The sequence below is a fragment of the Fukomys damarensis genome, unplaced genomic scaffold, assembly GCF_012274545.1.
Source record: "Fukomys damarensis isolate Sample0158 unplaced genomic scaffold, DMR_v1.0_HiC HiC_scaffold_17, whole genome shotgun sequence".
Classification (NCBI taxonomy): Eukaryota; Metazoa; Chordata; class Mammalia; order Rodentia; family Bathyergidae; genus Fukomys; species Fukomys damarensis.
Window position 1 is genome coordinate 79178432 of NW_022900929.1, and position 13330 is coordinate 79191761.

General features: G+C 39.4%; 1 protein-coding gene across 2 annotated transcripts in view; it reads right to left on the reverse strand.

The window, feature by feature from the left end:
- Positions 1–200: 200 nt before the first annotated feature.
- Positions 201–13330, reverse strand: part of LOC104872581 (aromatase) — a 31781-nt gene continuing 18651 nt past the window's right edge. For both annotated transcript variants that reach the window (XM_010638821.2, XM_010638812.3), the window contains 5 exons: positions 13083–13197; positions 9628–9742; positions 8750–8912; positions 6809–7050; positions 201–1072 (listed from right to left, as the gene is read on the reverse strand). In XM_010638821.2, coding sequence (XP_010637123.1) covers positions 836–1072; positions 6809–7050; positions 8750–8912; positions 9628–9742; positions 13083–13197 — 872 coding nt within the window. In that variant the 3' untranslated portion in view covers positions 201–835. The remainder of the gene's footprint in view (positions 1073–6808; positions 7051–8749; positions 8913–9627; positions 9743–13082; positions 13198–13330) is intronic.

Below are 13330 nucleotides of genomic sequence, written 5' to 3' on the forward strand. Positions count from 1 at the left end.
ACTGTAGCTGCAGACATGGATTTACAGGACTGTACCTCCCTGAAACCACTGAGGCCATGTAAGAGTGATGTCACTCTTGAAAGCCATGTCTCAGCCACACTAATACAGCTAAACAATAGTGCAAACACAAAAAAGGATTTTTATTGAATTTGAAGTACATTGTGTTTTGTTTTCCACTAATGCATAGAGTCCGAGTCGTGTTTTTTTCTGGCTGTCACTAAGTTTGCTTGTGTTACCCAAATCTATACCTACTTTTGTAGGTAGTGTTTGAGGCATGAATTGAGAGACTAAAGGGACTTGACTTTCACCACAGAAAGATCACATGTGGACATGTATGTGGTAACTGGCATAACTCTCTGTAAAAGTCAAATGCCGAATTTCTGAGTATTCAATGGACATGATTGTTGTTGCCATCCTGGCCACTAAAAGAGAAGTGGAAATTCCTTTATCCACCCCAACAGGTATGTTTGGCCCCAATTGCTCAGACATTGCTGAGCACAGTGGGGATCCAGCATAGGTTTTGCTGATGCCCTGTCCTTCCCATGTGTAGTTGCACATGTTGTGGAGATGATCATTTAGTGCTGCGTTGTGTTCACTGACCACTTCTCCCACAAACTCCTTTCTCTTGCACCTGGGTTCTCTGGTTTGGACAAGGGTAGAAGGTTGAAGGAAGGTTCTCATCATGCTGACGTGCCATAGGTGGTAGGTGTAGGTAACATCTTGGGCCTGGAGTGTTCACTATGAGGATGACACTACCTGAACAATGATGGTTCCTATGTGAACTGATGACATATTTTGCAGATTAGGTACCGACCAGCCTTCCTTAGTGTTTGAGTCACTTCTTTGAATTTCTTGGGGTAAAAATCATTTTCGGCAGGTTATCCATCTCATTTGGATGTGTGGCCAAGTCATTTATTTTCTGCATGCTTTCCACACACCTTTCTTGCAAGGTCTTCACATGGAATCGTTTCAGAATTGTCACCAGGACGACTTTCATCATTGCCATGGCTATGTATTTTCCTGCACAGCTACGGGGCCCAAAGCCAAAGGGCTGAAAATACCTGTAAGGAACCTAGAAAGAATTGATGAAACAATTACCACACTGGAAAGGCCAGAGTCTTGTGATACAGTGTCTCATTCATTGTGAAGACATTGGTCAGCCCCAACACTTAGCTAATTTAGGGGTCTCAGCCGTGCATGCTGTTCCTTCACTGAGACACAAGAGTCACACGAAATAAGCCCTTTTCTTATCCAGAGATTTACCTCTTGTGGTACAGACCCAACTCAGAGTTTCCACTTTTGTGTTTGATGTAAGTGAGCTGCAGTAAAGGGATGCAAATCAGCATATTATAAATAATGTTGGGAAGCCAGGCCAGCTCTATAGAGCAGGCAGTTGTATGACACCAAGACAAAGTTTATTTTTATAAGATGCTAAATAACCCGATGAAAATGGACAAATGCAGGCAGGACATGTGGATTTCTGGCATGTCACACTATTTTTGGTCATGCTGAAAATCAATGAGCATCACATGTTTTTGTCATGTTCACAGTATCCCTGGCATATAATAGTTGCTCATATATTTTTGTTGGTATACATAGCATCATCTGGATTGCCTCTGTAGAAACAGGCTAAATTAGCATAGTAGATTAACATTGTGTTTCTAGTCTGAATATACAATGAGGTGACGGGAAAAACACGACACTTAGGCCTAAAAATTCTGTCACCTAAATTTCAACATAATGGAGGCAAAATCCCTAATATTCATCAGTGATATAAAAGAGTTGAAAATTCAAGACCACCAAAACAGCACTCCCCAAAATACTCAAGGATATTCTAGATAGAGACAGTAAAATGAATGCTGTCCAAAAATGGAGCAAAATGAATGTGTTGGGTGTGGTAAGTTGTTAAGCAGAAGAGGGGAAAAAAGAAATCAGATAGAGGAAAATAATGTAATGAGAGGAAGAAGTCAATACCTTTCAGTAATAACTGTCATTGTGAATGGAATTCACTTCCTAATCAAAAGACACAGAACATCAGACTGGATAAAACTATGAAACTGAATGTTATGCTATGTACAAGAAACACATTTAATTCAAAAAGAAATTTAAAGACTAAAAATCAGAGAAAAGACAACAGTATTACATGTAATGTGAGCCTGAAAATGAGTAGAAGTAGATATCCTATTGCAGACAATGTGTGCTTCCAGCCAAAACTGTTCCGAAGAGGCACAGGACACCACATAGTGGCTAAGGAAACAATTCAACAGGAAGAGACAACTGTCATAAACATATATACAGCAAACACCAGAGCATGCAATGTCATAAAAAATTCTACTAGATATAAAAGATCAGATAGACATCAACACAATTATAGTGAGGAACCTCAGTACCCCACTATCACAAACATACCAACTAGACAGGATTTCAAGAAAGAAATACCAATTTTGAACCATACCTTCCAATAATGGATTTAATAACTGTAGAATGCTTCACCCAACAAGAGAATACACATTCTTCTCTGTAGCAGAGAACAAAACTTTCTCCCAAATAGACCAGTACATGAAGCAGGCTTCAGTAAATATGAAACAATCAAAATTATTCCATGTACATTTTCAGATCATAGCTTAATTAAACTAGAATACAGTGGCAAAAGAAACCATCGAAGCGATGCAGACACATGGAGGCTCAACTTTTTTTTTTTTTTCGGTATGTGGTGGGGTGGGGATCAAATTCAAGTCATTGAGTTTGCAAGGCACGTGGTGGAACCACTTCACTAAATCCCTAGCCCTCAACAATATACTCAACAATAAATAATCAATGGATACCAGTGGAAACCAAGCAATTAGATAATTCCTAGAATGAAAGGATAGTTCCAAAGCAACATAGTACTATCTATTGATTACAATTGAAAAAGGCCTAATAGGGAAGTTTATACTATAAATACCCACATCAGAAAAGCAGAGCAAGCCCAAATAAATAACTGAATGATGTATCCCCAAAGTCCTAGATAAACAAAAGAAATCCAAATCCAGTGTTAATACAAGGACATAAATTATAAAGATCAGAGCAGAGATTAATGAAATCAAGACTACAAAACAATACAAAGAATCATTGAATCAATGAGTTGTTTCTTTCAAAGAATAATCAAAATTGACAGACTCTTAACAAGTCTTACAAAAAATGCAGAAAGAAAACACCTATATCAGTGCAATAAGAAATGAAAAAGGTAAAATTACAAAGGACACTAAGACTTAGAGCTTATAATTCACTACTTCAAAAAAACTGTACTCTGATATATTGAAGAATACAGAAGAAATAGGTTCCTAGATACATGTAAGTTACCAAAGTTAAGCAAAGAAGATATGAGAGAAGATATGAAAAGCCTGAATAATCCACTAAAAGGCAATGAAATTAAGGTAGTAATAAGGAACATACAAAGTAAGAAAAACTCAGAATCAAAATGGATTCACAACTGATTCTACAAGAACTCCAGGGGAAGTTTAACACCAATCTTCCTCAAAATCTTCAGTGAAATGGAAAAGGAAGGCATACTGAGCAGTTTCTTCTTGGAAGCTAGCAGTTCTCAATCGGATAAAAGTTCTCAATCAGATACTGAAAATGAGAATTCAACTCATCGAAAAGATCATAAGTCAAGTAGGCTTATCCTAGGGATGCAAACATACACAAATTAATAAATGTAATACAACACATAAACGGAAGCAAGGACAAAAAATTCACATGATAATCTCAGTAGATGCAGGAAAAGCCTCTGACAAAATCCAACATCCATTCATGATAAAAAAAAACAAAAACAAAAAAACCCTAGGGCCAGGAATTTAGCTCAGTGGTTCTGCCATCTGCCTCACAAGTACAAAGTCCCAAGTTCAATCCCCACTACTCAAATAAATAAATAAAGACAGCATTGTACAGGCACAAAAACAGATGTGAATCAGTAGAACAGAGCAGAGGATGCAGAAACAAACTCAGGCACATTCAACCATCTGATCTTTGACAAAGGGTCGGAAAGATATGCTGGAGGGAAGATAGTGTTTGTAATAAATGGAGCTGGGAAAGCTAGCTATACACATATAGAAGATTGAATCTAGACCTGTATGTTTCATCATGTACTAAACAGTGGGTCAAAGATGTAAATATTAAAACAGAAACAGTGAACCTACTGGGAGGCAGGTTCTCAAAACTCTTGAGTTCATGGGTGTAGGCAAAGATTTTCTGAACAGAACTCCAATTGCACAAGAAATAACAGCAAGAATCAAGAAATGGGATCATATCAAATTAAAAAGCTGCATAGCAAAAGAAACAACCAACAAAGTGAAGAGATAAGCTACAGAAGTGGAAAAATTTTACTAGCTACGCTACCGCTGAGGACTAATATCTAGATTATTTAAGTAACTGTCAAAATTGGCCCCCTAAAATAAAAGACCCAGTCAAATGTGAGCAACTTTAATAAATAGATGCTTTTTAAGAGAAATACAAAAGGTCAATAAGTGTATTAAAAAATGGTCAACATGGACTGAGGATTTAGCTCAGTAGTTCTGCCTGCTTCACAAGCATAAGGTCCTGTTCAGTCCCCGGTACCAAAATAAATAAATAAATAAATAAATAAAACCCAACATGTCCTTTAGAGAAATGTAAATTAAAGTAATACTGAGATTCCATCTTACTCTAGAAAGAATGGCTATTGTCAACAAATCAAATAATAAGTGCTGGCAAGGCTAGGAAAGTGTACAATTCTACCATATTTACCCAGAATAAGACCTAACTGAAAATTATGCCTTAGCATCGTTTTTTTAGTTGTCTTCTAATATAATTTCTAATCCCAAAATAAGCCTCACTTAAACTGTCAGCCAGATGGATATATTTAGTATGTCATTTGCAACACATGACAGATGTATTGAAGTATAAAACATTGACAATACTTAAATGATAATATAAATTATAATTAAATATTTGTGAATACCCCAGCAGACACCTTTGCATGAGAGATAAACCCCTATGTGAACAGGTGAACTGGAGACATAGCTGAATGACCAAGTAGATCACAGACACAACGAACAACATGTGCACACTTAATGAATGGATGTGGTTAGGTTTAATATGAATCTTCTTAATTCAGTACACTATGTGTTGTAATGGCGTACTTCATGTACTTGTGTGACATAGGGAAAAATTTTCTGAGCTTTGGTACCTGCAACTTTTGTTCTCTTTTGTGTGGGACATCATTCTGAACTGTCATCATTTTTCCTGCCAATTTTTCCTGCCAGTCTGTGTCTTCATTTAACACTGGATTTAATGGAAACTGTAAATCCAGCCCACAAGGCATCATAATTTGGGTGAAGAATTAATGGGATAAAATCATTGACAGCTGTGTTGCCATTGTGCTACAGCAAGCTACATGAACAAGAAGTGTTCATGTAAGGAGAGCTGCATTGCTGGCCATGAGATGGGGACCTGTGTTCTGTAGGAAACGGAGTCACAAGAAGTTCAGGCTAGAATTCAGGATTTGGAGGTTGTGATGATGTTCTGGAAGAAGATGACAGGACTCTATTTGAATAAGTGTAACTTTAGGTTTATGAACAAACATAGAAATTTGTACATGAATAAATGCAGATTGCTGTAAATGAGAAAATATGACATCATCTGAAAATAACCCTAATTGTATCTTTAGGAGCAAAAAATTACAGTAAGTCTTATTTTCGAGGGAATACTGTACATTGTTAGGACATAAAGTACTACAACCACTATGGAAATCAGTATGGAAATTCCTCTAAGAAATAAAAATAGAAATTCTGTTTAACTGAGCTATTCCCATTCCTGGTATCCTCCAGAAAGAGTTAAAAACATCATATTCCAGTGATACATGCGTTCATGTTTTGTAATAGCTAAATCTTGGAAGCCAACTACATATCCATCTGTGGAGTAATGGGTAAAGAATGTGGTCCTTATACACAGTGCAGTACTACTCTACTATAAGAAAGATACATTTGAATCATCCGTAGGAAAATGGATGCACCGTGAACTATACTGTTAAGTAAAGCTCAGGTATACAAGCATGAAAATCATATGATTTCTCATATAAGAAGTCAGCAGATAAAGAACAAAAGAAAAGATAGATAACAGCGAACAAGGAGATAGAATGCTTGCAAATGAGATGAAGCTAGGAGGGAGGAGAGAGGAAGAGGAAGTAAATACAATATGTGTTATGAACATGTAGCAGCACACTATAAGGAATGTGATTATTATATACTGCAAACATTAACTAATAAAGATAAAAATACTAAGTGGAAAAAAAAAGCAAAAGCTGAATGTCTTGTAATCATTCGTCCCATTTAGAAAGAGACATACCATACGTGGAGACATTTCATGAACCAAAGGCAGCGTGTACAAAGTCAACCTTTTGGTCTCATTTGAGTCCCATACACAGTAGATTGGATTTCCTTTACTAAAATGGTCTTCCAGTTACATCTGATGATAACAAAGTGATTCCTTAAAGGAAAAGCAAATTGCCTAGGTTCAGTGAAACTGACCTCATAATCAAAAACAGCCTGGATTTTTCACTTTTTACCCAGTGAATTGCCACCATTTAGATATGTCCAAGAGCTGGAGACCCATCGTCCTGTCTGCAGTGCCAAATATGCTGCCATGTTGCAGGTGAGGGAAAGGAGGAGGAGTTGGCACAGGGGAAACAGTAAAAGATTCAAGGTATAGGTAGAAACACAGTAAACCAGAATGGATTTAACACCGCATATTGTCAAGAGTAGCACAGTGGATTTAAAGGAAGGGCTCTTACATTCTTCTCAAAGTTTTCAAGAGTAAATTCATTGGGCTTAGGGAAAAACTCCAGTCTATGCATTCTTCCAATATTCAGGATAATGTTAGTTCCTTTTTTCACTGGGTAGCCGTCAATGACATCATCTTCTAAGGCTTTGCGCATGACCAAGGCCACCACCGGCTGGTATCGCATGCTCTCATAGATGAAGTTTTCCACCACTTTTAATTTCTGCATATCATCAATCTGTATGTCTCTTTCTCCTGGGGACACAAATGAAAAGAAAAGTAACGTTAGTTTCCACATCTGGTGGGCATGATGTTCCTGTATCTTTCACAGAACAGTTCTTGGTTGAAGAAGAAATCGTGTCAATACTTCTGATGCATCCTGGCAACCACAAGCAAGTATGCTATATGTGAGCTACACAGATTCTTACTGAAATTCAGATATGAAGTTAGTTATCTTCAAACCTGGAGGACTTCACAGATAAGCTGAAATTTCATGAAAAATCAGAAATGGGTCTGGGAATGCTTGGTTTGAATGGGCATCTCTTCTTAAGGCTGGGTTGATGTCAGTGAAGAAGATTGGATTAGTACAGCCATGGCAGAGTCACAGACGACCCTCAGTGGGCCACTGCTTTTGCAGAATTAGAACCCACCCAGGGTCCTGTGACATCCCTGTCTCCTATGCCACTAGGCTCCCTAGGAAAGTCTGGAGTGGCCAGAGCAATGTACCAAGGCTAAGAGCCCTGCCGCCCATGCAGGGCTCTTATGCTGAGGACCTGGTGGGCAGTGGCTAAGTGGGGTGGGAGGCAGAAGGGAAGAGGATCGAAATGACAAAAGGCATTTGCTGAAGTGCAGGGGCCTCATCTGTCCGCTGAGCGCGGAAGGAGCATGGACATGTGCAAATGCTCTGCTCTTTCTCCATCATTCAGGGGTCTGCTGAAGCATCTTGGGAACCTCAAGAAATACAAACGGCATGGCACAAGGCTGGACTGTAATTGGAGCCCTCAAGGAGGTTCACAAGGTCAAACCCTGCATAGGTAACTTAGTGACTTAGTGAGACATTGTGTTAAATGAAAAACAAAAGAGCTTGAGATCCAGCTCCGTATGATGATCCTTGGTTTAAGCTTGAGCCCTGAAAAACAAAGCCAAAGGGGAAGGGGAGGGGAGGGGACAGAAAAAAAGCCCCCCCCCAAAAAAGCCTTCTATGGACTTCTGTGCTCTCCCCAAAGGCAAGTCTGATATCTTCTGACTGGGGCCATGTTTCTCTGAGGAGTTGGCATGGGGCGATGCTGAAGCAGAGGGCTGTGAGAAGGGGGACATGAAAGATGTGAGGCCAACTCCCGAGCAGATGAGGGGGCAGCATCCCTGGACTGGAGCAAAGAAGGAAACCCATCCCTCACCTGTTTTGGCTGTTACTCTTTCCTCCTCCTGCTGCCACCACCTCGAAGTTGATTTGTGATCTGGCTGCTTCTAACCTAGAAGCACTACTATCAATGACAGCTGTTTTGCTGGTGCCTGCACAAAAGCCTACTGTGACTGATCATGCCGGCAGAACATTGGACACGATCCCACCTTCTTTTAAGACAGACAAACCCGCCCATCTGTGTTTGTGTGCGCGAAGGAAATGATCCTGTGGATGCACAGCACACATTGAGCATGGTTACCCCTGTGGTGGGACTGAGGCTAGGAGGACAGTGGAAAGCACTGGGGCATGTCACTCTGCTTTGTATGGCTCATGATAGTTGAAGTTGTTCAATGAGCACGGCTTATTTTTATAAGCAAAATAAACAGAACTGTCTTTCAACCTATATGGCATAGTCAGTGTGACAACAATCTGCTTTATTTTTCTCTAAGTGAATAATGAACAATTCTGTATTTGACATCAGATTCTTGGGACAAAAGAGGTGATGTTCAGACTTAGTTTTTAAGCGCTGCTGTTGAGTTGATAAACTCTTACCAACAACAGCCTGGATTTCCTTCATGATTGCCTCTTCAACCTTAGGGTGCTCTGCAATGAGAAACAGCATGAAGTACACGGTGATAGACATGGTGTCAGGCGCTGCGATGAGCATCTCCAGTATGCACTGGTTCACGTTCTCTCTTGTGAGTTCTCCACGTTTCTGAGCAATTGAAAGAGGGAAACATTTGGGCAACTGAGTCGAAGTGTCCAAAATAAATGGTAGTGACGCTCAAAAGATGATGATCAACACCCTCAACACAATGAAATTATGTGTCTCTCATTGAATATGAACATGTTACTTGACAATCTTGAGCTGAAATATGCAGGATTTAGCCAGTTATCTACATCCAGTTGGTCCTTAACATCCTTGGGTTCCACATCCATGGATTGAACCAACTGGACCTGGAAAATATTTTTAAAAACTGGGTATACCGAGCATGAATAACTCTTTTGCTCATCATTTTTACCTACGCAGTGTAGTAAAGCAGCATTTTACATTTGCTGAGATTAAAGTATGCTGAGGACATGCACAGGTCACATCATATATGGTGCCACTTTGTGCAAGGGACTTGAGCATCCTTGCGCTTTAGTTTCTGGGGAGAGTTCTGGAACCTATGCCCTGTGGCTATTGAGGGATGACAATGATTAGTATTTTTGGTCTCTCCATTTCCTGCTCTCCTATTTTGTGTTGTGATACTGAAGAGTTTCACTCTTCCAATTCAGTCTTACTAGAATTTTTACTGCTATTTGTATGAGTGCTAAAGGAAATACTTGAAAAGAGAAATATGTAGCAATTTTAAAAGGAGATCTTGCTCCCCTATACACAGGTGGTCATTAATATGTTGGTCGGGGAACTGTTTAGTTCTGGTCAGCACCTCAGCAAAAATCAGCTCCGTGGAAAAATCCATACACTCTTCCAGTTTCTCTGCTGTGCAAACCTTGTGTCTTTTTTCTTCTACCAAATTATTGATGGCATCTTTCAGATCCTTCCTGGAGGAAAAAAAGTCAAAATGCAGTCTTATATTCAGTTTAGACAGATAGTAAAACAGACTCATTTTCTCTTTATCAGTGAACTATTCTGCTCTAATTGAAGCCATGGGTGTTCATAGGCAGATGAATTTGTATTTCATGCCTTCACAAATACACTTATACTGTACTTCATGTTAAGGTACCAGAGTTAAGTGAGATTTCCAAGTACTGGTAGCAAAATCAGAGCTGTGCCTTTACAGTTAAAAGCTCATACCAAAGGCCAAATCCAACCATGTTTTGTAATGACACGACCCGTACAGTCTTTCATTTAAAAACACATGTTTTGCTTTGGAGCATATGCTATTCATTTCACCACAAACACTTTCATTTTCTGTTTTTTTTACAGCCACACATAAGCAAAAGTTGATTTGCATGTCCCCGAAGGCTATTGAGATTGTAGGTTTGTGAGTGTGTGTGTGTGTGTGTGTGTGTGTGTGTGTGTGTGTGTTTATTGGGTGATTGGGATTTAAACCAAGGGCATTTTACGACTGAGCTACATCTCTACTCCTTTTCACTTTTTTCTTTTCAGACAGAGTCTCACTAAGTTGCCCTGGCTGGCCTTGGACTTGCAGCTCTGCCTCAGCCTCCTGAGTAGCAGGGATTACAGGTATGCACACTGCACACAGACAAGTTTGAGGTTCTTGTTCTAGACAATGAATTTTAGTGAAATGAGTATCTCTGATGTTAATGACACTTAGTCATGTATGACTTCTGTACTAGGTAAGTATTTGTTGAGACAGTGCTTGCCTGCACAAGTATATTACGCATTGGGACAATGCAATCTCAGGAAAAGCCCCTTGGACAGACAGTAAGGTTGTAGCCCAGGTCCTTCTCTTCTGCTTTTGGCCTGTGAGCCTTGTGCATCTTTCCAAGTGAACGGATCAGACCCAACAGACAGTGACATCATCTTCAGATCCAAATTGTTATTCTTCTTTCTATCCTTAAGTGTATATGTTCACTTATATTTTCCCAGGAGAAACTGTTCTGTATGACATTAAACATATAATAAATCTTTCTCACACATTCCTGTTTGCATTTTCACCTATACATTTAAATACTCTCTGCATGTTGTCGGTATAAATAGTCTTAATGCTCACTGCAGATAGTGGGAAAAGTAAGTAAAGAGTATTTAAGCAGTGTCGCAGCTGTCCCACTTGAGGTTTAAAGTTTCTTGGGGCATCATAAGGAAGGTATTTAAATATTTTGAGAGAGATTTTTTTCAGTCGGTATAGTAATTATGTATCGGTAAACAAGGTTAGTGTATTGTGTATCTCTATGACTGCCTAAACACACACACTCACAACTCTGCTGGTGTTAGCCAAAAATGTATTGACATTCATTCACTCATCTCTCCATTCAGGTATTCAGCTAAATGTTTTTTGAGCAATTTGTAATGTACATAAGAAGGGCAGATATTCACTCAGCTGCTGGGATGTGTTCCTCCTTTCCCATAGGCATAGAGTGTTGGTAGCATTTCTACCTGAGTATTGGCCCCAGAATCGCTTTAGACTCTGAATCCTAAAGTTCTTCCATGGAACTGCAGCCGCTACTAAGTATTCTTCCTCCCTGCGCTACCATCCAAGATTGGGCAGCAGTGGCCTGTGAATGCTCCTGTTCAAGTGAGAAGTTGACACTACATAGATGCATGCTCTGTATTCATATGCTCTTCAAAACTGGGAGAATTCAGTCAACAGCAGTCAACAGCAGTTTTCAGGGAATAGGAAGCTTTGACCTCTAAACATCTATTACAGGTTGCATTTGAGTTGGCTTATTTGAATTCTGAGTACATTTTTTCACTGAGACAGTGATGGCTCACTCTACAAACACCTATTTAAGGTTTAGGTGGCTGAAAAGTCTTGAGATTGCTAAAAGAGAAAGAGTACAGCACTGTTACATTTGAATTGAAAGAGGCAAAATGCTTAAAAATTGAATAGTTGAGGCAGGTATCCTGTTCAAAATATATTTTTTTAAGTATTGGCATTATTGAAAGGGAATAGTGGGGTGGGATTAAAAGATTTCTCTTGGTTTTACTACTCTAGAGCAGAGGAGATATAAATGAGTACCCTAACCATTGTCAAATGTCACATATAGACTGAAAGTTGCTGAGCTGATTTCTACAGTCTTGTGTGATAAGTTTGGATGGGCCCATCCCCAGGATCAAAGCTAACCTAATGACCAAGAAATAGGTAATTTGACTCTTCAGACCACTGGTGCTGCCACCACAAACAAACCTAATCAAATAAATAGATAATCCTCTTTTCTAAATGATTCAAGGCAAAACAGACTCTGTGGGAACAAAATTACGTGTATAAAGAACTAATATCCAGATTATCTATCTGCCTATACCAACCACAGACTGTGCAAAGCAATGTGAAGTTGGATTCCTCCCTAGAGACTAATAGTTCTGAATTTCAAAATCCACAAAAAGGATAAAGTGGGATTTCAGATAACTTTGGGACCTTTTAGAGGTGGAGAATTTAAGATGGCCAAGGGACCCTTGTGGGAAGATATGAACACAGGGACACTGTGAACATGGTGGCGATTTTGTGCTGTGCTCTAAGCCACTTGCTCTATATACATGATCTCTTTAACCTGTGCCCCCACTCTGGAATGTGCGTTACATTTTACTTGAAATGATTTCCCAAAACCATTCATTTCTCAGTGATGGAGATAAGATGCAAACCACGATGTTCTGCCTCAGGATCCCAAGAGCTTTCCACTGATAATTAGAGGGCAGTGTTTAGTGGCTCCTTACATGCATAAGACCTTCTAGTTATTCTGTAGGCTATTGGTCATTTGTCCAGTTTTCTATTGGACTAGTCTCAGACTAAACAAAGCTATTTAATGATAGCTTCGGGACCCCCAAATCACAAGATATATAGCAAAACCCCCACACTTTTTATTGGAGTTCATTATATTCACTTTGAATATAATTTAGAACTCGTCAGTTTTTCATATTGTTAAAGCAACATAATTATAAATTGATTATATTTTTCCAATTTCCTACATAGGCCAAGAAAGCTTTGCTAAACATTAACAACAGGATTAGGCAACCCTTCTCTTCAGCTGAAAATAGATAGCAGTGACCTCATTCTGGAGATGAGCTCTCAGACCACACACTGCGCTCCTTGCTGTGAAGCTGTCTGGCCAGGAGCCACCACATTGCTCTAAGTGTTTCATCAGCAGCGAAAGCATTAGAGCTCTGTGGAGAACATAAGTCTTCCCAGAGGCCAACAACAGCACAGACACACAAAACCCAGTCCAGTTGCACTCATGCATTGTTCAGACGTGTGCTACTTACACAGGCTTTTCATACTTTTTGTAGAGCCAAGAGATCTTAAAGAAGATGTTTGGCTTGATAATGAGAGTTTGCCATGCATCAAAATAACCCTGGATTTTCCTCACGATGGCAATTTCTAGAAAGCAAAAACAAAAACAGAGCCAGTGAATGAAATGTGAGCCTGAAAAGAACTGTGAGCCTCCAACATACCGCGTAGGTTCTTTGACCAGTGTGGTCTTCTGAGCTGAGCACACCCAGCTCCATCACCA